Below are 23,953 nucleotides of genomic sequence, written 5' to 3'. Positions count from 1 at the left end.
CATTGTGTTTACTGTACCAACAACGCCTGGAGTATTTGTTCCATCCTCACTAGTCAACGCTCTCCGTTCCGAACAAGACTTCATCCCAAGCGGTAAAAATGTCATCGGCGTGGTGGATCACAGGCTGCATATACGGCGGCTCAGCCGTGGTGCTCGGCGCATTTGGTTCCCATGGCCTCAAATCGCGTGTCTCCGATCCAGCGAAGATCGCTAGTTGGTCGACGGCCGCTCACTACCAGGTAAGATAATGGATCTATCAACTCACGATACAATTTACCCATCGAGCAGCTTCTCACTGATTCTCTTGCCAACAGCTCGTTCACTCCGTCGCTTTGCTCGTCGCCGAACAAGCCGCGCCCCGAAACATCTGGGCTAAATCTCTCCTGACCGCCGGAATGACCATGTTCTCGGGTTCCATCTATTTGCTCATCCTTGACGGACAAACATTCAAACCTCTGGGCCCGGTCACGCCTGTTGGCGGACTTTGTTTGATTGGAGGTTGGGTTGCGTTGGCACTCAGCCGCGGGCGTGTTAGGCTTTGAAGGCTTCTCGATGAAAGGGAGCAATGGCAGAGGAGTGAGGCAATGGTTATGTGAGTTGAAAGGAGGATGAGGTGTGCCATTTCGTGCAGTGTCGCTTGTATGAATGTATATACAGTAAGTACATCAGGACGGAGAGGGAATGTTTCGAGGCATGATGCCGCCGGAATATTCTACTCGACTTCTCATTGCAGATGGATCAGTGTCTATGGTCCATTGTAATCGCATATCTCGTTTGTCATTGCAAGGTGCACGACAGGATCTATCAACTCTCATTTGCTGACGAAAAGATATCTGGTGACTCGCGGGCAGCGATGTTCTGAGGTCCCAAATTGCGGAGCCCCAGATGCCGAACACGGCCAACAAAGCATCGTCAGTCCTTCGGCTCGAACAGCTTCAATTTGCAATTTCAGGGCGCGTTTCCAGTTCCCGAGACCGACTGTCGCACACCACCACCACACGACCGATCCTGCTACTTTCTAATGTATATTCGATATTGGCGCATGATACAGATCCGACTGCTCTCATAATCGCGACTGAGAGTGTGTCTGTTACAAGGCCCATCGCCGTGTACAAACACCTTGAAATCGCGAATTGCGCACAATCGTCTTTCGGGTCCGGTACTCGGAGGATCCGTCTGCTTGACACACGAGCGACATGGCGACCGCGCGCACTCATTTCTTTCTGAGGGACTCCTGGCGAGTTGCCCGACAAGCGCAAATCATCTCTCGACATCAGAGATCAATATGCACGGGATGCAGGATCAGAAGAGATGCCTTGGTTCGGCAACAGTTGTGCAGACCTCTCGGGATTACGCAGCAACAGTCATTAGCAAGCAAGAGCGATGGCCGGAGGAGCATGTCGAGTCAAAAGGACGAGAAGAGGAGCGAGAGCACATCTCATGGCCCCATTGCAGAATATGATGCGAGAGTGCGAAGTGGACGACTACGGAATGATGAGCACCAACGGACGTTGATTCAATCTCTACAAGATCTCCATGATACGATCGCCAATTATGATCCCCCAAAAGTAATTCATCCATCCATCGAGTCGCTCCAGCCCAAAAAGAAATCAGTCTTCGCCAAAATCTTCGGCGTAGCAGAAGACGAGGAGAAACAATTCAAGGGATCAATGTTCGGATCCGGTGAGGAATCGAGATCATTCCTGGGAAACATATTCGCTAAGAAGGAGGAAAAATTGGCTCTACCAATACCCGAGGGCTTACCGAAAGGCCTCTACATGTATGGTGATGTGGGGAGTGGAAAGACGATGCTCATGGATCTCTTTTATGATACCCTTCCCGACAACATCCAGAACAAATCGCGCATCCACTTCCACAATTTCATGCAGGACGTACACAAAGAGATTCACAAGATGAAAGTTGTCCATGGTAACGACATCGACGCTATACCTTTTGTCGCAGCAACGATCGCCGAGAAGGCCCAAATCCTCTGCTTCGACGAATTCCAGTGCACTGACGTCGCCGACGCCATGATCCTCCGCCGCCTGATAGAATCTCTCATGCATCACGGCACCGTCCTCATCACCACCTCCAACCGCCATCCCAGGGATCTCTACAAGAACGGCATCCAACGCGAATCCTTCATCCCATGCATCAACATCCTCCAAGACCAGCTCAAAATTCTCAACCTCGACAGCACAACCGACTACCGCAAGATTCCACGGCCGCCATCAGGAGTCTACCACCACCCTCTCGGCGACGCCGCCGCCGCCCGCCACGCAGACCACTGGTTCAAATTCCTCGGTGACTTCAACAACGACCCCCCGCACCGCGCCGTCCAGCACGTCTGGGGCCGCGAGATCGAAGTTCCCCTGGCCTCGGGCCGCGCCTGCCGCTTCACCTTCAACCAACTCATCGGCCGCGCCACCGGCGCCGCAGACTACCTCGAATTGGTCCGCAGCTACGACGCGTTTATCATAACCGACGTGCCGGGGATGAACCTCCGCACGCGGGATCTCGCGCGACGCTTTATCACCTTCCTCGACGCGGTCTACGAATCCCGAGCGAAACTCGTCCTGACATCCGCCGTGCCCCTGACACAACTGTTCATGTCCCGCAAAGAAGCCGGGGCGTTTGTGGAGAAAATCGCGGCGTCGGGCGCCAGCGCCAGCGCGATCGAGGCGACCAAGGAGGGTGCGGATGTCAACGATGCGATGCGTAGTCTGATGGACGATTTGGGGATGAATATGGATAGTCTGAAGGGAAGTTCGATTTTCACGGGTGACGAGGAAGCCTTCGCGTTTGCGCGTGCATTGAGTCGGTTGCATGAGATGGGTAGTCAGGACTGGGTGGAGAGGGGCATGGGGTTGGAGAAGGATGGCGGGAAGAGTGACGTGGAGGCGCACCAGAAGGTGAGGGGGACGTGGAGGCAGGACAGTTATTGAGAGCCTTTTTCTCTGGGACTTTTCGAGGGCATGTTGGCAAGTGTGTCCTCGTCTTGGATATTCGAGTGGAATGTATAGAAATTTGTTTCGAAGCAATTGAGATCTGGACACTAAAAGGCCTGGCTGACCGACCCTCAAATAATAAGCGACTTCCGTCGAGGCGAATAAAAGGAAAGAACAGATTCCGAGGACAAAGGAAAAGGAGAACAATCGACCATAAAGAGAGAATCAAAATTCCAGACTTTGCTCCCTCACGCTCATGCTACGCTATGCTGTAGATAGTACTGTAGTAATACTCCCATCAAAATCCGCACCCCAAAAGTCCATTTCAATTGTCATCCCTGTTTCGCTGTACTCCTAAATCCCCATGCAAAAAGTCTCATACAATAGAGTTCCAAAAACACCTGAAACACCCAAAAGAAACCTACTCGGCGCCGCCTGTTCGCCTGACCTCCGAACCGAATCATCGCCTCCTCTTTCAACGAGAGAAAGGACAGACAAGGACTCTAGCTCAAGCGTTCCCACCCGTAGACCATCTTAGCTGTCGAAAAAAGGCCTAATCGAAGCGAAGCTTTGACTTGATCATTGACCTGGGAGGCGCGAGACGAGAATCGAAGAAAATCGAATATTCTGAACGACAAACGCGGTCGATTTCTGACTTAGTATCATCCGCAATATCCGTATGTTGTCGCGGCCAGCTCTCTTGCAAGGATGCTTATTCTTCTCACACGTCGATCGCACCATTACGACCACCTGTCGCGGTTGCGAGGGATCCGCTTGCCGCGAATGAGGCTGCTGCCTCCTGCGCTCCGTCTATAGACTGCTCTTCAGTCGTGCTGACAGCTGCCGCGCCGTCGCCTTTTTCCTCCTCAACTTCTCCAACGCCCTGCGTTCGGCACAACGGGCATGAATTCCGGCCAGTGGTCAGCCACTGATCGATACATTCTCGGTGGAAAAGATGATGGCATGTGGCCAACTTTCGCGCAACGTCGGCTCGCTCAAAGTCCGAGAGACAGACCAGGCAGCGCTGGGTAGGCTCCAGGGGTATCATCTGGGGTTGTGCATCACTGAACTTGCCCTCAGCGTCCGTGGACGCGGCCGTAATGGCGACAGCGACCAGCTCCGCCGTCTTCGCTGCGTCCTCAGAGATCTCTGCCGCAGCCACGATATTATATATTCCTCCGGCACTCTGTACTGCCTCTGCTGTAGCAACAGGTGCTTTTGCAGGCCCTAGTAACGCGGAGAGCAACATCATGTCTTCGTACGTGGGGTTTTCGGTGAAGAGACTCGGCGTGGTGAGGATCGGATGAGTCTCCGGATATGATCCGCCAAGAACGTAGATAATCCAGCTACGGGTATCACCGCTGCGGCTCCCTGTGCTACCACCTGCAGCGCCAGCGGCTGTACTGTCACGATCACGGTCTTCTCGAGCGTCAATATCGCTGTGATGTGAAGCAGTCCGAGATAGAGAGGGAGGATTGCTAGGCTCGACAAAGCCATTGCGGCGAGGGTGGCCCGAAGCAAAGCGAGGGAGGTGAATGTTGCTCGGCGCTGTGTCGGATCGACGGTGTAGAGATCGGAATGACTCGAGGTCTCCAAGAAGGTTAGTGCTTGATCGTGCCGAGTGGAGAGAGGCCGTCTCCTCGGTGTGAGAGCTGAGTGGACTGGCGGCAGAAATACGATGGAGAAGACTGTTACGGCGAGAGTCATTACCGACAGCTCCGCGCGTGCTGTTGCCGATCATCGAGGCCGGCCGTGATGGATTCGGAGTGGTGTCGCGGCTGGAAATTCGACTGAGCTCGGGACTGGGACTGGCAGGCGTTGCTGGTGGAGGACGTGGTTCAAAATTCGAGCTCGAGGCCACACTCCAGGGTCGCTCGCGTCGTCGGTCAGGAGATGGATGTTCGCCGCGCTGGTCATCCATGCGGTCACTGAGGCGATTACGGCCCATACCGATTCCACCCATGCTCGCTCGCCGACGAGCCCGGAAAGATGATGCGTTTTGTGGTGGACTCAGTAGAGCGTCGATGCTGTGTCCGTCGTGCATATCCAGCGCGTTTGCTGCAAGAGGCGTAGGGAAATTACTCAAAGCATTGATAAATGGAGGTAGGTCTTCGTTGAGATTTCCGCCGTTCGCACCTGATCCCTGAGGCACCGACCGGATTCCCACAATGATGATGGGTACGAGTCGAGGCTCGTCATTCTCACCACCTTCGCCTTCCCGTGGGGTTTCCGGAGTAGTACTTGACGGTCCAAACCGGAACATACGATAGAAGTTGAGCGGCGGTGTCGGAGCGCCGTCGTTATCCGCATCACCATCGTTCGTGCCTTGCCTCAACGCTGATGCTATCCGTCCATTCCGTAGGGCGCTTAGAAATCCCTCGAAGCTACCATCCTCACCACCGCCTGCCAGATCTCCAAGTCCGGTTCCATTTGTGAGACTCCGAGCTCCTTGAATAGCATTAGGATCGTCACCCATGAGCGTGGCAGCGGTCGCTGCAGCTGCCCAACTGAGCAGTTGGCTCAACATGACTGCCTGATCCTCTGTGCCGCGTGGTCTCGTCGAGCCCAGACTTCGTTGAGATAGCCGACGTCGCCGTAACGAAGACGTCAAATTGTTGCCCAAGTTACGAATAGGGTTCAGTAGAGGGTCTGGTCGTCGGCTTGCCCGTGTAGGGAAGCGCATACGGGGACCATCATCGCGACTCACAGACGATGGAGGAGTGCCATGTGACGACCGTGGAGGAATCAGGTCATCGTCGAATGTAGATGCTAGGTCAATAGAAGGAAGCCGGGGTGTGTTCTCGCCAGTTGCATCACGATGATCCTGCCAGTCAAAAGGCACACGACCACGTGTCCGGGATATGCCACCCAGCGGAAGTGAGTAGCTGCCGCCACGCCGGTGGATCAAGTCGTTCAGACGAGACCGCGTGCGGTGCAAGAGCTCGCTTCTCCGGTTGTCAGACTGTTCCTGTGAGACAATACTCGTCGCAGAATCCTCATTTCGTAAAATCATTTGTGAAAGACGGGAAAGACTCCGACGACGTGTCCTTTGAGCTGACGTCCAAGTTGTACTGCGAGAGTGAGCACTGCGATTAAGCAATCCATCCTGGTCATACTCATGCTCTTGTCTTCGACGTTCGGGCAGCATCCTCCTCAAAGCAGGCATGGAGCGATCTCGCCTTCGTGAATCGTCGACATCCTCGCCAACGCGAGTGGGTATAGACGTGGTTTGACCCATGGTGATAATGAGTGTGGATCAGCAGGGCATGATTTCAGGCCGGTCGAGCTGAAGGCGTGCCGAACCCAGTCGTGGCAGGTAGAGGGACGACAACGATCGTGATGGCGTGTGATGAGCGGCAAGGGACGCGTTGATCGACGGTAGTAAATGAAGGCGGCCAAGCGATCGTGTAGGTAACTGTGAGGTTGCGTGATCGTGCGTGTGTGTGGGAGGTGTTCGGCAGAGTAGCTCCGCGAGCGGTGACGTGGCGGGTGAAGATCTCGGCGTCAGAAGCCGAGCAACGAGTCGTCCGTCGCCGGGGGAGATTCTAGCAGATTGCCGGGCGAACAATCAATGATGTTGCTGCGAAAAGACGGTCCAGCCGGGCGTGACAGAGGAAGAATACAAGTAGAAGAAAGTCGTGGTAAAGATGAGTGTGAAGGTTGTGCCCCGGGAGGAATGCGATGCTGGCGTTACTAAGGGTTGTACTTTTAGGTGCCTGATGGGGAACGGGTGGTGTAACAGGTGGCGTGGAATGTAGGTAGGTACAACTCGGATGGTGTGGAAATGGAATGAAGAGTGGTTGAATGTGGAAGAGCAGGAGATGGGTGTCGGTAATAATAATAATCACCACCGCGCGGACAGGAAGGCGAGGATGTGCCTGATGACAGATACAAACGATGATGAGGTGAGCGATAATGATGGCGATAGTGATGAACGTGGATGTGATAAGCGAGCCCGCCGACAAATACTGGGGGAGAGAGACGGGGAACTTTGGACCGGCAGAGACAGGTCACGAGGCTGATGTTTTTGCCTTGCGTTGTACGGTCTTTGTCGTCCTTTGTGTGTGTGCATGTGTAGGTATCCGGAGGGAGTGTTCCGACCGAGGTGGACAAAGATGACACTGCTTCGTCGATTTGCTGTTGGTTGGTAAGATGCAGTGTTGTCGTTCTTAACACAGCAAGGTGCAAGGTTCCCAGGTGTCGGGTTTGTTGTCTTGTAACTTGTACTGGACAGTGTCGATCACCGCAGGGGTACAGGCACACAGTATCGTGGACTGGTCTGGAGATGGGCGCGGAATCGGGCTCAAGACAACGCCATGAGCCCTCCCCTTTCGCAAATGCAAGGAATAAACGATTGCAAATTTCTGATTACGAAACAGACAAAGGAATGCAATGTCCGTGAGATGGAGTGATGCCGTCCTTTTCATATGCCGCATGGACAAACATCACGCTGCAGCCAAACCACCTGGGCACCCGTCACGGACACAACTCGTCCGATGATTACTGTAAATTGACGCTACGGCTAAAAAGTTCGATCGGATAGACGCTGGCGCATGTGGCGCGATCATTTGAGTATACTTCCAAGGTTATTGAAGAAGATATGAGCGAGTGTCGTTCGTGCGTGTCAAAACCGTACTGTCGCCCACAGCGAAGACACACGTTTATCCGCCGTATGACGCCGCTGGAGACCTGTAGCGTTTGAGAACCCCCTGGGGCTACTTTGGAAACCATCGCTGGAGGAGGAGGAGGAGGAGGAGGACGACGACGACGACGACGCAAAGGCTCTGCTGCTTCACGCGCTGTCGGCTACCCTGTGCCTCCCGATGTACTTTTCCATTCTTGTTGTCATTTTTTCATACCGTTATCGTTACACAAGGAACGACATTCCAAAATGACTGCAGTAGCTCCGTCTGCAGTATTGGATCATCTGCCGCTCTTCTTCTCTAGATGTACAGTAGCACCACATGTAGAATCCGTACCCGCATGTGTCATGAAGCAAATCACACCTGTGTATCCCGCAGTGGGAGCATGCGAAACACTGGTACGAATCACGTCGTTAAACGATCACAAAGACTGGATGGCTTCATCCAGTAGTATAGTATAATCTCTCAGTAATCACAAGTTTCCAGACTTGGAATGATTCGGCAAGCGCCCGCGCATGTTCGGAGAGGGACAACCTGCTCATGTGCGCAGCCGACTCTCAAGCGCTGCCCAGGTGTGATGTAGCAAAGCAGTCCATGCTAACAACCCATTCGATCTATCGCAGTCATTTCCACTCGTGTTATCACGACAACCATCTCACGAATGTCCGTTTGTGCTGTCGTGGCTGTATATGCATCCGATAGGTCTAGAATCAACGTCCAGTCTCACTGCTGGTCAAACGTTCAGTCCCCGTTATCAATGATGACACCCCAGTGAAATCGAAATTGGAAGGGATGTGAACAGGAACGTGCGGGAAACAGGCAACGTCGCGGTTTCTGGACGAGACACCGATGAGAGGAGAGGCAAATAATTATTATGCCGACAGGCTCGTTCGTCCACTTTTGCATGATTTTCTTGGTGGGTTACATCTTTGTCGCGTCTTGCGCCACTTCTGCAATTACCCTAGGTCGCACTGCTGTACTCCATGACAGATCGAGATATGCCCTGATCTATACTCCTTTGATGATACAATCCCCATGTATACACGTACGGGATAACATACCCGAGCATAGTGATACTCATATAGCCACCTGCATGGCCACCTGGGCGGTACACATTCAGGGCATGTCACGACTTCCCGTCTGCAATTCTACAAGCGAGGCCTGCCATGATCGAACGCTTGTCCCGCGCCTGCGGGTGAAGTGAATTTGGCATCCACCTGGACAAGAACGATGTCGGAGCCACTAACCCTACCCGAGGAAGAGCCCGTCCAGTTGCTGGTCAAACCGGAGGGGTTGTCCCGATGACTGACCCGGTTCTTGATCTCCATGATGACTAACATCTTCCCGCATGCCTAACGCGGGGCACGGGGGTTCCGGACACACGGGGGTTCCGGACACGATTCTTGAATGCGTTGCATTCAAGAATGAATATCTTGATCAATAATTTATGTATAGTCTTCAAAATGAAGGATATAATACATCAATGCTATCTCTTATGCTGTACAAGTTCTGGCTGTATGAGCTGTTGATCTGCATTTGCTACACCTCGCTGTCCGCTTGGCAGGCCTTGGCATCTCCTCTATTATTTGTGCTTCTACCTCCTCTGTGTCTACTAAGCGTTGTATTGCTTGGACTGACAAAGCATCATCTGCTGGGATTGACTTCCTTTTCCTTGATTTGCGTATGTGCGTTGCAGCATTAGCTGCTTCTAGATCTGTAACTCGTGATTGAAGAAGAGCTGCTGAAGTTGCAATCATTTGAGCTCCTTTAGAAAGTTGATTTAAGGCTTCGAATATTGGAGTTAGTGAACTGCTCTGATGCCTCTCAAGCCTCCGTTTGATCAATGTAGCTTGTTGATCAACTTCTTGAGTAGTCTTTGGGGTCTTTGTACACCATGAACCTTGTGAAAGAGGCCGCGGAGGTGATGGAAATATCGGGTCCAACGTGGACAACACTACTTCAGGGTCGAAGGGGTGCAAACCAGAGCCTCTGAAGCCTGCTCGGATGTTGTTCGATGTTATCGCATCGATATATGCTGCGTAGAGCGTTGCCATGAAGGTGCTCTTGTCGATATGGAAGATATGGTTGCGAATCAAGCCTTGAGTCCGTTTTGAGAAGGCTTGCTTCAAAGGGCCAAAACAACCAACATCAAGCGGCTGCAGCATATGCGACGTATGAGACGGCATCCACAAAAGGACAATGTTGTTATCTTTGCAAAAAGAAGTGAACTCTGGTGTCGTATGGCTCCCATGGTTGTCTAAAATCAGCAGCCGCTTGCTACCAATTGTCTTCGACTTTGTGTGTTTAGCGAAGTGATGGATCCATTGTAGTCCAATTTGATCGTTTGTCCAACCTCGTGGACTTGCTGTAAACATCCACGTTGCAGGCAAGCCTTCGCAGACCCATCCATAGTTGACTTCTTTGCCTTTGAAGATGATAAAAGGCGGTATAGCTGATCCGTCTGCACAAGCTCCTTGGATCACTGTGACCCATTCAGTACCTGTAGGTTTAATCTGCTTTGGCCGACCTTGCTTCTCAACAGAAGTAACTACTTTGGAAGTAGATATTTGTCCTAGTTGAAAGCCAGTCTCATCGAAGTTGTACATGTCTCCAGGCAAGATGCCATACTTGTTGATTGTGTTGCGTACCAGGGCGAACCAGCTTTCAATGACTTCCGGAGTCTCACACAATCTTCTTTGGCACTCGTAAGTCCTTCCTAGTTTGATTGTCAGGGCAGGAGTACGCTTTATGAATGTCCTAGCCCAATTTTGGCCGACTGGTGGAGTTCCTTTGGCTTGGCAGATAGAATTGGCCATTGATCGTACCAGGTTTGTGGTTGGCGATAATCCTTGAGAATCTAGCTTCAAGATGTCTTTTAGAAGTACCTCTTCTTCTATAGGACTGAGTTTCATCTTCGGTGGTACATAATCTTCTCGCGAAGGAGTTCCTTTCATCCTATCGTATAGCGTTGATTTCGGAACTCCATAAGCTTTAGCAGCAGCTGTGATTGAACTGCACGTATTTGACTTCAAAGCAGATAAAGCAAGCAAGACACTGCCTTCATTTGGACTTATTCGGACGCGTTTTGACGATGCCATAACGCGTTGAAGTCAACGTAGTAAGATTCATGAAGCTCGCGTCCGGAACCCCCGTGTGTCCGGAACCCCCGTGCCCCGCGTTAGGTCAACCTCACACCGTAGGGAAGTTATTACCTCGTTTTAATTTAGCTGTTGGAGTGCCCCGTGCAATATCACCAAGACCTCTCCTCCTGGAGGCCGTCCCCAAGATATGAAATCAACAGAAGCGTGAACATCCAGAGTCACATACAATAAATAAACCCATCGTTATATGTACGAGCCGAAATAATTTGAACCGTCGTCCTCTAGACTTCGATGCTCAATGTTGACCACAGCCGGAGGAGCTTCTGCCACCATCATCTCAATGGTCGTCACTAGCAAGGACTGACATGCTCTATGTCCACGGATTTCTGGAGACTGTCACACACAGTTGTGAAAAGACAATTTCGCCTCGAAGTTCTGCTTGCAAGGTCTAACACTCACCAGTCTGGTCGCACGCAGATCAAGAAATGCCGGTCCTAGCACTGTGCACCGATGAAAATCCGCTTACATCATGTCAACATTCGCGCCAGTCTATCGCGTCCCAGCATCGCAACAGTCCTTCCTCGTCCGCGATCACAGACGTCGACAAAAACTCAAACGAAAACGCATCTCGGAAGACGCTGACCTTGGTGATGCTGCCTCCGCCAATTCGAGCGGTGTCTCGGACTTCGAATCGGATTCTTCTTTGACCACCACAAGATCCACCACTGCACGTTCTCATCACACGGACAGCGACGACGATGCCCGTTCTAGCGGCGCCTTAAGCAAGAAAGATCCCCATTATGTCGCAGGCTACTCCCGCAACAAACCACTCCCAGGCGGGAATTTCCCTCACGCCGCCGCATCGCTCACGACGTCCGAGTACGATGTTCGATCGCAGACCAAAACTCGCGTCATAGAGGAGGAATTGGCCAAACTGAAGCTCTTCGTTCCCAAATCGGTTCTCTCCTCTGAGACACATTCCACCTCCCTCAAAGCCCGACATGTGAACAACCTCACGGCCATCATGCATCGATGTATGCTCGAGGGTGACTGGCAGCGAGCGAAACGTGCTTGGTCCATACTCTTGCGGATCGAAGTTGGAGGACACGGCATGGATATCCGCGCTCACGGGCGTTGGACGATCGGTGCCGAGCTCTTGATGAGAACAGGTGGAAATTCGAAACAGGAGCCGACCACTGCAGGGCTGTCGGAGAGCATGGACGACCAACAGGGCGAAGCCGACCGTTGTGGGCAGCAGCGGCAGGTCCAAGAGTTCACAGAGGAAGGCTTCAAACTTGCCCGTGACTACTACGAGCGCCTCATCCTTCAATTCCCGCATACCCAACACACCCAGCACTCTCTCGTCACAGCGCGCGTCATCTATCCAGCTCTCTTCAACATTTGGGTCTACCAAGTCCAAGACAGCTCTGAACGCGCCAGACGAGCCGTCCAACGAGAGATGATAGCATCATCGCCACCACACTCCGAAAGACCACATCCCTCGAAGCGTGACGAGACACCCCCGTGGCGCAGCCTCGCCTCCACCGCCGCGCGCAACAAAAAAGCTTTACGCGCAGTCACCACGCGCGAGCTCGATCAAGCCAGCCAAATCGACCAGCGCCTAAGCGATGTTGTATCCGGCCCTCCCTTCGATACCAATGTCTATCTCCGACGCTTACAGGGAAATATTTGTGTATGGATGGCGAATCTCCATCGCCATCTCGGCGGTTATGAGACCAATTGGGATGACATAAGCAGTGAGGATAGCGATGACGACGAAGATGATGTCGATACGTCCATGGAGGATGTCAAGATCGAAAGTCCTGTTTATTACCGCTCGCGCACGCGGCTCTCTCGCGCGGCGCATCGAGAACGCGGGCTGAGAGAGTGGGAGAGAGGGAGCGAGCTCCTCGAGCGGTTCCCGAAGGAAGAATGAGCTGAGCAATCACGATGCCAAATTCAACGCAGGAGGTTATGGATCGGAATGATGTAAAATTTTTGTTGTAATACAGTTTTTCAGAAATCTATATCCACGACCCACCCCTTCTGGTGGACAACGGCAATAACGCTATAATACAAATAGGGGCTAAATGGTGAGAAGAGAGTGCAGAGCAAGAAGATCTTGAGTTCCTCCTTCGATCAAAGTCGACTCTATTGCAAGCGGAGATTTATCCTTGGCAATCCTTGAAACGAAGACACCCTCTTTCCGCTAAAAATGCATCGATGAATGGGGCCCACAATGCGTCAAGTCCCGGCGGGTATCGGTGGACTAGCGGTCATTCAGCCTGAACCAGACGCCTTCTTCTTTTCGTCGTCCGCATCCTTCGTCACGTCATTCTTGGCGCTTTCGTCGGCAGCCTTCTTCTTCTCATGACCGGTCATCTGTGACCACATTTTGCCCAGAATTCCCCGGTCGACCTTCGGCGACGTTTCTCCTGCAGCAGCAGCAGCATCTGAGGCATCCTTGCTCGCTGTCGAGTTACTACCAGTGGCATCGCTGGTGCTGCTGGTTTGGTTGAAGCTATTGAGATTCATGATCCTTTTGGCATTTTTGTCGCCCATTTCATCCGCCAGCATCTCCACGATCGTCCGCTGGTTCACAGAGAGAAATTTGGGCATTTGCACTTTGAACTCGACTCGCAGATCGCCTGAGCCTCCTCGTCGTCCGCTGGACAGATGTTTCATGCCCATGCCGCTCAGAGTGATCTTGTCACCTGTGCCAGTGCCTGTCGCGACCTTGACGCGGACCTCGCCGTCCAGGGTCGGTACGGAAATCTCACCACCGAGGACAGCGGTTGTGAGAGGAATGGTCGCGGTGTAGAGGACATCGCTACCCTTGCGAGAGAATTTGGAATCGGGTGCGACACGGATGTGGACGTAGAGGTCACCCTGCTGGGTTCGTGATTGCGGGTTGGAGGCCTGTCCAGTAGGTGGGAAGTCCCCTTCGCCGGTGACGCGCAGCCTCATACCGTCCTCTACACCGCCTGGAATATCCACAGTAACTGAGCGACGCTCGCGCACTGCTCCATTTCCATGACAAGTTCCACACTCGGATCCGCGCGGAGTCGTTGTACCTGTTCCCGAACATGTTGCACACGTGGAGGCCATTTGAAAACCTCCCTGCATGAAATGAACACGCGTGCCAGTTCCGTCACAGGATTTGCAGGCGCTTTTTTGTGCTCCCTTCTTGAGACCACTGCCCGAGCAAGTTTTGCATTTAACCAGGGGGGTAATATTGATGTCTTTCTGCACACCCTTTGCCGCTTCCAGGAAGGATATACTTGCATTGACTTCGATGTTTTCTCCCACAAGAATCTCCTCTTGTTGGAAGGGTGATGCTCCGCCTCGCCGACCCCTCCGCGCACCAGTGCCGCCGAATGCAGAGAAGAGATCTTCGAAGTTGAACTCCGCACCGCCGCCGAATCCACCTGCGCCGAATCCGCCGGCAAATGGGTTCCCGGTGAATCCACCTCCACCAGGACCGGCACCTGCGCCCGCTGTAGGATCGCCTTGCGAGAAGGCTGCAGCGCCATACTGATCGAATAATTCTTTCTTTTTCGGATCTGAGAGAATCTCATATGACTGTTGCGCTTCAGCGAATTTTTCCTTGGCGTTCGGGTCCTTGTTGGTGTCGGGATGGTACTTTTTCGCAAGACCGTAATATGCTTTTTTGATTTCTGATGACGATGCTCCCCTCGACACACCCAGAGCCGCGTAAGGATCCTGAACCGCCTGAACAGCATTTGATGCGTGAAATTCCTGCGCTCGATGATGGCGATTCGTTATCCGATTATGATCGCCGCGAGTATGTGATGATGGTCGTGTGCGGTGATTGGTGACAATGCATCTCCGTTGGATCGTGATGCTGGGCTTCTGGGATTTTTCGCCGCTCGGGAATCGCTGTTGAATTCCTGATGCAGAAGTGAAGATGCGTAGACTGCTCGCCCGCGGCAGCAGTTGTGCTGGCGATGCAATACTCATCACGAAGGTGTTACGATGTCGACGAAGATCAATGTCGCGACCAGATGGATGATGCAGGATAAGGATTGTCGACGAATGGTATCAGAATTAAGAGGCTCACCACATCATCATCATCGGGGAACTTTCTTAAAATCCCACCATACCGAAAGGGGATGACTCCAAACGTTGGCCGAATCTTCTCGATCACAAGAATCGGGTGAAGGTGTAATGTAGTGTTGTATTCCGCAATCGATTGGATACCGGCCATCCATCATCGGAATAAAGACTGATATAATATGGAAAGTCTCATCCGGGCGCAATATGACCGATATGCCTTGACAGAAGCGCCTGAGTTCTTGCGGCGGCGATGAACGTTATCACCTCCGCATGAGAGCAATATGGTCTTCACAGTCCACCTACCTGGGCAGGCATTGATCCCCGCACCTACATTTGAGCGGGCCTTGGTAGTTCTTCCCGCATCATTGCGATTGATGTCGAATGATCAATCGCATTGTATAAATGAAGGAGTATCAACAGCAAGAGTGTGCAAAATAACCTGCGATCGATTGCTAAAAATTTTATGTTCCTTGTCACCAGTCGGCCCATCAATGGACGTCTCCACCACATCAGCGCTCCGTATGAATATCCGACTCTGTTCGACGGCAGCCCATCTGTCAACAGGGTCGCCAACGCTCTATTTCGGCTATGGCTCAAACCTGTGGCTGGAACAAATGCGGAAACGCTGTCCTACATCTGAATATATCGGAATTGCGCGATTGCAGGGATACAAATGGATCATCTATGACCGAGGTTACGCGAACATCGTCAAACTGAATATTGACGACCAAGCTGCCGATGAACATAATTACAGCCATGAGGTTTGGGGACTAGTCTATAGTCTTCAGGCAGCCGACGAGAAAGGCCTGGACGGAAATGAAGGCGTGCCGATTGCGTATCAAAAGGCTTACATAGAATGTGAACTTTGGTCTATTTCGCAACCAAATGGGGGAGGAGTTTCAGGATCGTCGTCACATCCTGACACATCCCGCCCACCAGTCAAAACGGATCTCCTCGTCTACATCAACCATCATTTGACTCACGAATCCGCGCCCAAGGAGGAGTATATCTACCGCATGAATCAAGGGATCCATGATGCCTTGAAGGAGGGCGTGCCGACGGCATACGTGCAGCAAGTCATGAGGAGATTCATCCCAGCAAGGGACGAGGCGGACTTCCAACCAGACGTGTTAGCAAAGGCCCATGAGCAAGGATCGAAGTTTCGCGACGAGAGATGAGCGTATGGAAAAGACTTCTTCGCAACCAGACTCATCGCTCAAGAATGATGGTTGATGGGCGTTGTTGACAACCCGAGATTTGTCCTGAGACGTCTTCTTGTATATCATAGGCAAATCTTTCTGTCGCACGAGGTGAAGGAGGTGAATTTCCAGTGCATTATATGAGACAGCATTCATGTCAATCGTGATTTGCAAAATTATATCGACTTTGGAGCTTGTGAAATGGGTCTCTTCCCGTCCGCACGAAACCATTGCAGCAAACGAACAACTTCGATGACAGCCCCATCAAAGATCCAGCCATCGACCATCCACAAACCGAACGCTGCTCGGTTCTCCCCTGTTCTTACTCAGCTCACGTGTAATCACGACTGCGTCTTGATCCGAAGCACGAAGCCATCGGCATTCATCCTGCTCTGGATTGGCGAAGTTGACATTACGTAGACCACGAAGGGACAAGAAACTGGCGATTCCTTCGACGAGCCAGACTGGCGGCGTGGGCACAGCAATGAGATGCGGCTTCGAATGACGGATGGTGATTGATTTCAAATTACGGCAGCTCGCGAGAAGGGCAAAGGCGATGGCATCCTCTCGGCCTCCTAACTGAATGTCGACACATTCCAGTTCAGCCCGGCCTTGGGCGCCGATATGACGTAAGAACAGGTAGAGCGTCTTGGACGATGTTGAGTTGAAGTTATTAGAGGATAAGTGCTGAAACCGAAAGGCTCGCTTGTGGAACAGGAAGCCTAATGCTTCTCGATGGACAATTTTGCAAGTTGCGAGCAGGTTGATTTGGGTGTAATCGCGGCGGCCCACTTTGTTTGCAACTGCAGAGGTCACCACACGGTTTGAGTCTCGGTTGAGAGGTACAATCGACGTTGTTTGAGGCAAGGGAGGCAGAACGATACTGTAAATCTCCAGCCTCAATTCGACTGGGAGAGAGAAGAAATTCGTTTCAGGATTCGTTGTGCCTGTATGTCTGGGCCTGGGCTGATCTGCGCGAGCTCTATCATTACTTTCGAAACGATTCCGCATCGTGCTGATAGTCCTGCCGCCATATTGGTCTGTAGATGCCATATGCGAGTCCAACGGAATCCGGACTTGTAGCCGATCACATCGCGGTGAATGAAAATTGCATCCTTCACTGCTGTCGCTGAGCGGGCCCTCAAGAACTTGGATGCTCACTTCACGCGGGACGAACGCGCTGCATAAACAGCATCTCGATCCTTCATCTATCGCCTCCAGTGGCGGTCGATCGTATACGTGTCCAATTGCCGCAAGCTGTCTTGCTGTCGCCTCATTGTTGTCCCAGTAACCGACAAAAGTAGCGAATCGGTCGTTATGGTTGGGAAGGGGCACGCCGACGATGCCTGATGCCATCCTCAGCTCATCAGTCAATACAGTTGAGAAGAAGAGACTGAATGTATTGAAGATACGAACGTTACCAATTTCCAACCGACAACCATCGCGTACTGTGGAAGGCAATGATATACAGATGAATGATGAGTGTGGTTAGCACTCTGAGGCTCAGCACGCTCGAGTTCATTGGTGCTGCATGGAATACAGGCACCCATGAATTCAAAGCTTGGAATCCGACTGGGCGTGACGATGACTTATCAGATACTGGATTATTCCGATGAGTAAATAAAATTACACTGGCTTGCTGTCTGATCAGAAGCAACAGCCGAGTGTTCTATCGTTTTTATTTAGCAGTCGGAGAGTCCTGCCCGATCCGATCGATACCTGCCCAGGTATAGTCGTCGTGGTTGATGAATCGAACTGCGCCGTGTAAAAAGCCCCACCACCGCAAGGCACCTGCATGCCGCATGCAGCCCTAGGGTCCGCAAAGTCTATGCCTCAGGCATATGAAATCGTCGTCACGGCTTTCTTCCGCGCCGGGAAAGAATTTGAATTTCTCGAAACCTAGAAACCTATTCGAACTTCCCACGAGACAAGATCGTCGCATTCACGATGCCGTCGACTTACAAGAAACCAAAGCCGTGGGACACAGATGACATAGATAAGTGGAACGAGGAGGCATTTACCCCCGATCAAAACTTAGGCGGAGCGTTCCTCGAGGAATCCAGCTTCGCAACACTTTTCCCAAAATATCGCGAAGCATACCTCAAAGCATCATGGCCTGCCATCACGCGCAAACTCGAGACGCAGGGGATCGCGTGCACACTGGACTTGGTTGAGGGTAGCATGACGGTCAAGACCACCCGTAAAACCTACGACCCAGCCAGTATCCTCAACGCAAGAGATCTGATCAAATTGCTTGCGCGAAGCGTACCCACGCCACAGGCTCTCAAGATTATGGAAGACGGGATGGCATGCGATGTGATCAAAATTCGCGGGCTAGTGAGAAACAAGGAACGATTTGTCAAGCGGCGTCAGCGAATCCTCGGACCGAACGGCAGCACCCTCAAAGCACTCGAGCTACTCACGCAAACATATATTCTTGTTCAAGGAAACACAGTCTCGGTCATGGGAGGATACAAGAGTCTGAAGGAGGTGCGGCGGGTGATTGAGGACTGCATGGCCAACATCCACCCCATCTACCACATCAAGGAACTCATGATCAAACGAGAACTTGCAAAGGATGAGGAGCTCAAGAATGAGAACTGGGATCGCTTTCTACCACAGTTCAAAAAGCGCAATTTGTCGAAGCGAAGGAAGCCTTTTGTCGTCAATGACAAGAGTAAAAAGGCCTACACGCCCTTCCCGCCCGCACAGGAGAAGAGCAAGGTGGATCTCCAGATTGAAAGCGGTGAATATTTCCTGAGCAAGCAGGCCAAGGAAAATGCTGTGAAGGAGCGACGGGAGGACGCAATGAAGACGAAGATGGAGGAACGAAAGCGGAAGAGGGAAGAGGCGTTCGAAGTGCCGAAAGAAGATAGCGCGGGCAAGGAGAAGAAGGCAAAAAAGAAGAAGCGCAAGGAAGACGGCGAGGACTCGTCCGGCGTATCGAAAAAGAAGAAAGAGAAGGCCAGCCAGGACGTCGAGATGGAGGCGTAGTGGAGTGTCCGTGATGGTCGGCGAGCATGCCTTTTGATCAATTTAGCGTGGCGTACGGGTTTGGGTCTTTTTGGCAACGATAGTGGTCAACTGTGTCTATATGTAGATTGTCCAAATAACATATGTTCATGATAAAACATCACACATCAACAATCGCGAGGACGTCTCCTGCGCTCGGACAATTTGCAAGGGCGGGTCAACGTGTGATGAATGGCATATCGCAAACCCACGGCAGGGGTGGAATACCCAAAGATCGAGGAAACATTTGCAGACCTCAGGACACAAAGATGCGGTCATCCATCCAACACTGCGCCTTCCAACTTCCAATGTTGCTCCAACACGGCTGTTGCGCTTACTCGTGGAATCTAATAAAAGCAGCTGAACAAGCGTAGTTGCGCACTGACGCTACACCCGTGGCTTTCCTGTCCTTTGCGAGAGGACAGCATCGCATCGAGATCTGAGCGACGACACTGGAGCACAGTACGGCGGAAGGACCGCTCATGTTGATATCATCGAGTTGTATATGTGCGATCAACTCTCATCGCAGCCCATTCAAATGCGATGTATGTACAGTAGGCATTGGACACAGACAGCATCATCGACAACGACCGCGCGGCAGACGATGGGCGCCGGGTTCAGCGCTATCCACCAAATTTTCGGAGACCAAAATTGACGCCATTGTACCTTCAAATGGAAACATACGGGCATTGGACCCACTGACGATAAACGGCTGGTCCACAATACCAATTGCATGGGCGATCATTTGTGTGGCAATGTTTCGATAGTCGCTGGTTGTACTGTAGAGCACAGGATTACACAGGCGTGGCAGGAGACATCCGCAACAGAGAGCACTGTCCAGTACTGCATTGGGGACTCCAGCTGTATGCACGTGTACATTTAAAATCAAGGGTGGACCCTGATGAGAGAAGCCGCTGGAAAAAGAGGCCACTGCAGCAAAGCATGCGAACATCCATCAGGCATCCCCCCGCCAAAATCCCTCCGCGAAGGACACTCCCGTCGGCCATCACTGTCATCACTGCCCAGGTGGATAATAACATTCCCGCAAGCTAAAGGCCTAGAGACTGTGACGCTGCTGCCAGGACAGCTTGCCAGAAAAGTCTTGGCGGAGAGCATTGCCGCCTCGTTCTACTTATGTTTGCTGGCATTGCCTTGTTTCCTCCCATTGACCCAACCCATCCTCCTCTCCCTCTTATTTCTGTACAGCTGTTCAACTTGGTTCGCTGCCGCTGTTGAACCTGTTCATCCATCTTTGCCTGTTCTCTCCTCCCTTGCGTCGCGCCGTTGTCTTCATCGTGCGACTGATACCCTCTCGTTTCCTGCGTTTTTTGGTTTGACCAACTGCATCATGCGCACTTCCGCAGCTCTTTTGGCGCTCGGCTACTACGCCGCTGGTGCGGTCGCCGACGAGGTCGTTGCCGACAGCACTGCCGCAGAGCCCAGCTCATCAGCAGCTGGTGTCAGCCTTCCGGCTTTCACAGTAAGTTTGTTCGTTCCAGCGCGGCTACGATTGTTAGAGCATCTTGACTCTCATACGCTGCGTCGATATCTTTGTTCCACTCGAGGAAGCGCAAATATTTGCGGCGCTGACTAGTCCTCAACAGCCCACGACTCTCAAAGCACCGTTTCTCGAGCAGTTCACCGAGGGCTGGGATGCCCGGTGGAAGCCATCGCACGCCAAAAAGGAGAACACTGACGAGGAGTGGCAATATGTTGGAACCTGGAACGTCGAGGAGCCGACTGTCCTCAAGGGAATCGAGGGCGACAAGGGTCTTGTTCTCAAGGACAAGGCTGCTCACCACGCCATCTCGGCCAAGTTCGACAAGCCCATCGACAACAAGGGCAAGACTCTTGTGATTCAGTACGAGGTCAAGCTGCAGAGCTTCCTTGAGTGCGGTGGTGCCTACATGAAGCTTCTCCAGAACAATGCTGCGCTCGGCACCGACGAGTTCTCCAACGCATCGCCCTACATTATCATGTTTGGCCCTGACAAGTGCGGTCCTAACAACAAGGTTCACTTCATCTTCCGCCACAAGAGCCTCATCACTGGCGAGTACGAGGAGAAGCACCTCGATGCGCCACCACCATCAATCATCGACAAGTTGACCAATTTGTACACCCTCATCGTTCGTCCTGACCAGACTTACGAGATTCTCATCAACGGAGAGTCAACCAAGAGCGGCTCCCTCCTCGAGAACTTCAGCCCTCCGGTCAACCCTCCGAAGGAGATTGACGACGAGGCCGACTCGAAGCCAGAGGACTGGGTTGATGCTGAGAAGATTGCGGACCCGGATGCGGTCAAGCCCGAAGACTGGGACGAGGACGCGCCTTACGAGATCACCGACGAGTCGGCCGAGAAGCCCGCTGACTGGCTGGAGAATGAGCCTCTCACCATCCCTGACCCAGAGGCCCAGAAGCCCGAGGACTGGGATGACGAGGAGGACGGTGACTGGATCGCGCCCTCTATTGCCAACCCGAAGTGCGAGGAGGCCTCTGGATGTGGACCGTGGACGAAGCCATTAATCAAAAACCCTGCCTATAAGGGCAAGTGGATGCGCCCCTTCATTGACAACCCTCTCTACAAGGGAATCTGGGCTCCTCGCAAGGTTGCCAACCCCAAGTACTTCGAGGACAAGGAGCCCGCTAACTTCGAGGCTATCGGAGCTGTGAGTATACAATCAATCGTTATGTCAACTGTGCGCATGCTAATATCAATCAGGTCGGTTTCGAGCTGTGGACCATGAACGAGGACATTCTATTCGACAACATCTACATCGGTCACAGCGTCGAGGACGCCAAGGCCCTCCAAAAGGAGACCTTCGACGTCAAAAAGCCCAACGAGAAGGCTGCCGAGGAACAGGCCAAGCCCGAATCCGAGAAGGCGCCACCAAAGAGCCCGTTCGACTTGGTCTTCCAGGACGACCCGATTCTCTTCATCAAGGAGAAGACCGCGCTCTTCATCGACCTTGTCCAGAAGAACCCCGTCGACGCCATCAAGTTCGTTCCTGAAGTCGCTGGCGCAATCGGTGTCGCCATCCTCACTCTCCTCCTTCTCATCGTCGGCGCCGTCGGCGGCGGCGCCGCCGCTGCCCCCAGCAAAGAGGAGATCAAGGCCAAGGCTGATCAGGCCAAGAAGGTCGCTGAGAAGGCCAAGAACGATGTCGCCGCTGCTGTGTCGAGCGGTGCTGAGAAGGTTCAGTCCGAGGTCAACAAGCGAACAGGAAAGAGCACTTGAGCGAATGAATCATGTGGTTGAAGGACGGAAGGATGCAATACCTGTGGATGACGAGCAAGCTGGTAAGAAAAGGAAATGAAGATCCGATGTCATACACATTTGACGACCAGCGGCTCCAGCGGAGTCGGTTGTGTTCGGCACATGTACATTAAGTCTTGTGTTATGCCCAAAGGGCATTTCCGCACCGTTGCGATAGTGCGCTATTCGAAAAAATATCATAGATCTATTTTACTGCACTTCGTTACCGATTTCATGCATGTTATGAATAAATTTACTATACATGAGTGTCGCTTGTACAAGAATCGGCATTGACGCATCCCCAGGGTTTCTATTCGTTCTCGCAATACAAAGTTAATCTAACTTCTATTCGACACATGCTCAGGTGTGCTATAGGAGACACGATTACCTATCTTTGTCCAAGAAGTGGTAAATTGAGCCACATTGGCCTTGCTTTCGCAGATCTGCTTAAGTAAAGTATGAAGGATCCCGAAGCAACGACTTTCAGATCCACCTGAAGACAGCCCACAGCCATCAGGAAACAGGTTTAGAATTGACCATAAGGGAATCAAGGCGAGTTTAGTCGTTATGACGAATGAGTGCATGCGCGGTGCTTGCAAAGCAAGCACCCTAGCTGACACGACTAGCGACGCATATCCTCTCCCCAAACTTTCCTCACGGATATGTATGGTTCCATCTTGAAAGCTGATGAGACTTGCAACAGCAAATGTGGTTGCCTCCAACTATAATCCCCGAGAACCGAAGAGATCATGAGTCTCCCCACGAGAGCTTTATCAACCATCTGCAACCACAGCTTCCAGGATCGTATTACCACCTGAACCTCCTCCAATCATCCATTGCCCTCCCATCCGTGTGTTCATCAATAAGAAGCCCCAAGCTCAGCTTCCGCAACGATTGTCGAAGGTTTGGTGATCCACGCCCGATAAAATTTCGTCTTCTGCGGAAAGGCTGCCGTCGAAGTCAGCGTCGCATGGACGATGCAGAGGTGTAGGGAGCAGAGCGAAGGCTTGATCAGGTGGACACGGTCATGGTCTTGTGTATCAGCTTGAGGCGTACGTGAGAAAAAGGATAGTCGAGTTTGGTCTGTGGCGTGGGTAGGAAATATCGCTGTTGTTGATGTTGCTGCTGTTGCTTTTCGCGGTCGTAGTCGATTTCTCCATGGGTGGTTTTTGGGCTTGGAAGGGGCTTGTAAGGCTTGATTGGAGCGATGGTGGTGTTTTAGGAGAGGCACTGTCTCGTCGATGGTGTGGCCTTCTTCATCAGGAGGACTTTGTGGCGTGGGTGGTAATGTTGCAGGACGTCTTGTGCTCGCCGGGAGGCATTTCCTTTTGGGTTTACCGCTGGACGATGCTAGGGAGTTCGTCCCGAACATGATGGAAATGATTGAGAACCATCGACGACTGAGACTGCATCCGTTATATTATATAGTCCAACAATGGATTGCCTTGGTGAAATTTTGAGATCGCTGGGTCAATGCGAGCGATGCTTTCACACCTGCATCGCACTTGCCGTGTGGTCACGGCAGGAGCATCTCTTACTGCTGAAGCTCCGCGTCTTGAGGCAGGAGCCCGGAGCTCGATTTCAAGGTTGTGTGGATGCCCTGTTTTGGTCATATCCTCGTGTTAGTGAGTTGTCAAGATGCTGTAGACTTGGAATCGTTGTCCGAAACGTGAAGAGTATTCATAATCAGGCAAGCCTGGGCTATAGCCTGTGACATTGC

At 52.2% G+C, this 23,953-nt stretch overlaps 10 protein-coding genes across 10 annotated transcripts; 5 read left to right on the top strand and 5 right to left on the bottom strand.

Annotated features, from left to right (window-relative positions):
• Nucleotides 1-171: 171 nt before the first annotated feature.
• On the top strand, nucleotides 172-2,945 carry K489DRAFT_391025 (AFG1-like ATPase; the record flags this gene model as incomplete). Its single annotated transcript, XM_033606653.1, has 2 exons — nucleotides 172-186; nucleotides 1,413-2,945. The coding sequence occupies 2 exons, from the start codon at nucleotides 172-174 to the stop codon at nucleotides 2,943-2,945; spliced, it is 1,548 nt and encodes a 515-aa protein (XP_033456002.1).
• Nucleotides 2,946-3,804: 859 nt separating this feature from the next.
• K489DRAFT_307595 (uncharacterized protein) lies at nucleotides 3,805-4,200 on the bottom strand (the record flags this gene model as incomplete). The annotated part of the gene is made up of 1 exon (XM_033600594.1): nucleotides 3,805-4,200. A coding segment is annotated over one exon (396 nt), but the record flags the coding sequence as incomplete, so codon positions are not given.
• Nucleotides 4,201-4,908: 708 nt separating this feature from the next.
• K489DRAFT_299632 (uncharacterized protein) lies at nucleotides 4,909-5,424 on the bottom strand (the record flags this gene model as incomplete). Its single annotated transcript, XM_033600384.1, has 1 exon — nucleotides 4,909-5,424. A coding segment is annotated over one exon (516 nt), but the record flags the coding sequence as incomplete, so codon positions are not given.
• A 6,013-nt stretch (nucleotides 5,425-11,437) lies between these two features.
• On the top strand, nucleotides 11,438-12,403 carry K489DRAFT_307392 (uncharacterized protein; the record flags this gene model as incomplete). The annotated part of the gene is made up of 1 exon (XM_033600586.1): nucleotides 11,438-12,403. A coding segment is annotated over one exon (966 nt), but the record flags the coding sequence as incomplete, so codon positions are not given.
• A 257-nt stretch (nucleotides 12,404-12,660) lies between these two features.
• Nucleotides 12,661-14,920, bottom strand: K489DRAFT_396725 (uncharacterized protein; the record flags this gene model as incomplete). The annotated part of the gene is made up of 3 exons (XM_033606884.1): nucleotides 12,661-13,127; nucleotides 13,179-14,451; nucleotides 14,774-14,920. 3 exons carry the CDS (start codon nucleotides 14,918-14,920, stop codon nucleotides 12,973-12,975), a joined length of 1,575 nt encoding a protein of 524 aa, XP_033455998.1. The 3' UTR covers nucleotides 12,661-12,972.
• Nucleotides 14,921-15,290: 370 nt separating this feature from the next.
• On the top strand, nucleotides 15,291-15,947 carry K489DRAFT_326855 (uncharacterized protein; the record flags this gene model as incomplete). The annotated part of the gene is made up of 1 exon (XM_033601939.1): nucleotides 15,291-15,947. The coding sequence occupies one exon, from the start codon at nucleotides 15,291-15,293 to the stop codon at nucleotides 15,945-15,947; it is 657 nt and encodes a 218-aa protein (XP_033455997.1).
• A 285-nt stretch (nucleotides 15,948-16,232) lies between these two features.
• On the bottom strand, nucleotides 16,233-17,324 carry K489DRAFT_373941 (uncharacterized protein; the record flags this gene model as incomplete). Its single annotated transcript, XM_033603474.1, has 1 exon — nucleotides 16,233-17,324. The coding sequence occupies one exon, from the start codon at nucleotides 17,322-17,324 to the stop codon at nucleotides 16,233-16,235; it is 1,092 nt and encodes a 363-aa protein (XP_033455996.1).
• A 548-nt stretch (nucleotides 17,325-17,872) lies between these two features.
• Nucleotides 17,873-18,967, top strand: K489DRAFT_384463 (eukaryotic type KH-domain (KH-domain type I)). Its single transcript, XM_033605863.1, has one exon. The coding sequence runs from the start codon at nucleotides 17,916-17,918 to the stop codon at nucleotides 18,960-18,962; it is 1,047 nt and encodes a 348-aa protein (XP_033455995.1). The 5' UTR covers nucleotides 17,873-17,915; the 3' UTR covers nucleotides 18,963-18,967.
• Nucleotides 18,968-20,322: 1,355 nt separating this feature from the next.
• On the top strand, nucleotides 20,323-22,371 carry K489DRAFT_384460 (calnexin protein). Its single transcript, XM_033605862.1, has 3 exons — nucleotides 20,323-20,460; nucleotides 20,585-21,646; nucleotides 21,700-22,371. The coding sequence occupies exons 1-3, from the start codon at nucleotides 20,329-20,331 to the stop codon at nucleotides 22,213-22,215; spliced, it is 1,710 nt and encodes a 569-aa protein (XP_033455994.1). The 5' UTR covers nucleotides 20,323-20,328; the 3' UTR covers nucleotides 22,216-22,371.
• A 721-nt stretch (nucleotides 22,372-23,092) lies between these two features.
• Nucleotides 23,093-23,605, bottom strand: K489DRAFT_373938 (uncharacterized protein; the record flags this gene model as incomplete). The annotated part of the gene is made up of 1 exon (XM_033603473.1): nucleotides 23,093-23,605. One exon carries the CDS (start codon nucleotides 23,603-23,605, stop codon nucleotides 23,093-23,095), a length of 513 nt encoding a protein of 170 aa, XP_033455993.1.
• Nucleotides 23,606-23,953: the final 348 nt, after the last annotated feature.

This window comes from Dissoconium aciculare (assembly GCF_010015565.1).
Source record: "Dissoconium aciculare CBS 342.82 unplaced genomic scaffold K489scaffold_15, whole genome shotgun sequence".
Classification (NCBI taxonomy): domain Eukaryota; kingdom Fungi; phylum Ascomycota; class Dothideomycetes; order Mycosphaerellales; family Dissoconiaceae; genus Dissoconium; species Dissoconium aciculare.
This window is presented reverse-complemented; position numbering and strand designations above follow the sequence as displayed.

Excerpts from the sequence above, each read along its gene's own strand:
- K489DRAFT_384463 (XM_033605863.1), top strand. The coding sequence starts at position 17,916 with ATGCCGTCGACTTACAAGAAACCAAAGCCGTGGGACACAGATGACATA.
- K489DRAFT_384460 (XM_033605862.1), top strand. The coding sequence starts at position 20,329 with ATGCGCACTTCCGCAGCTCTTTTGGCGCTCGGCTACTACGCCGCTGGT. Across the intron at positions 20,461-20,584 it reads TCAGCCTTCCGGCTTTCACA|CCCACGACTCTCAAAGCACC; the intron begins GTAAGTTTGTTC and ends AGTCCTCAACAG. Across the intron at positions 21,647-21,699 it reads ACTTCGAGGCTATCGGAGCT|GTCGGTTTCGAGCTGTGGAC; the intron begins GTGAGTATACAA and ends AATATCAATCAG.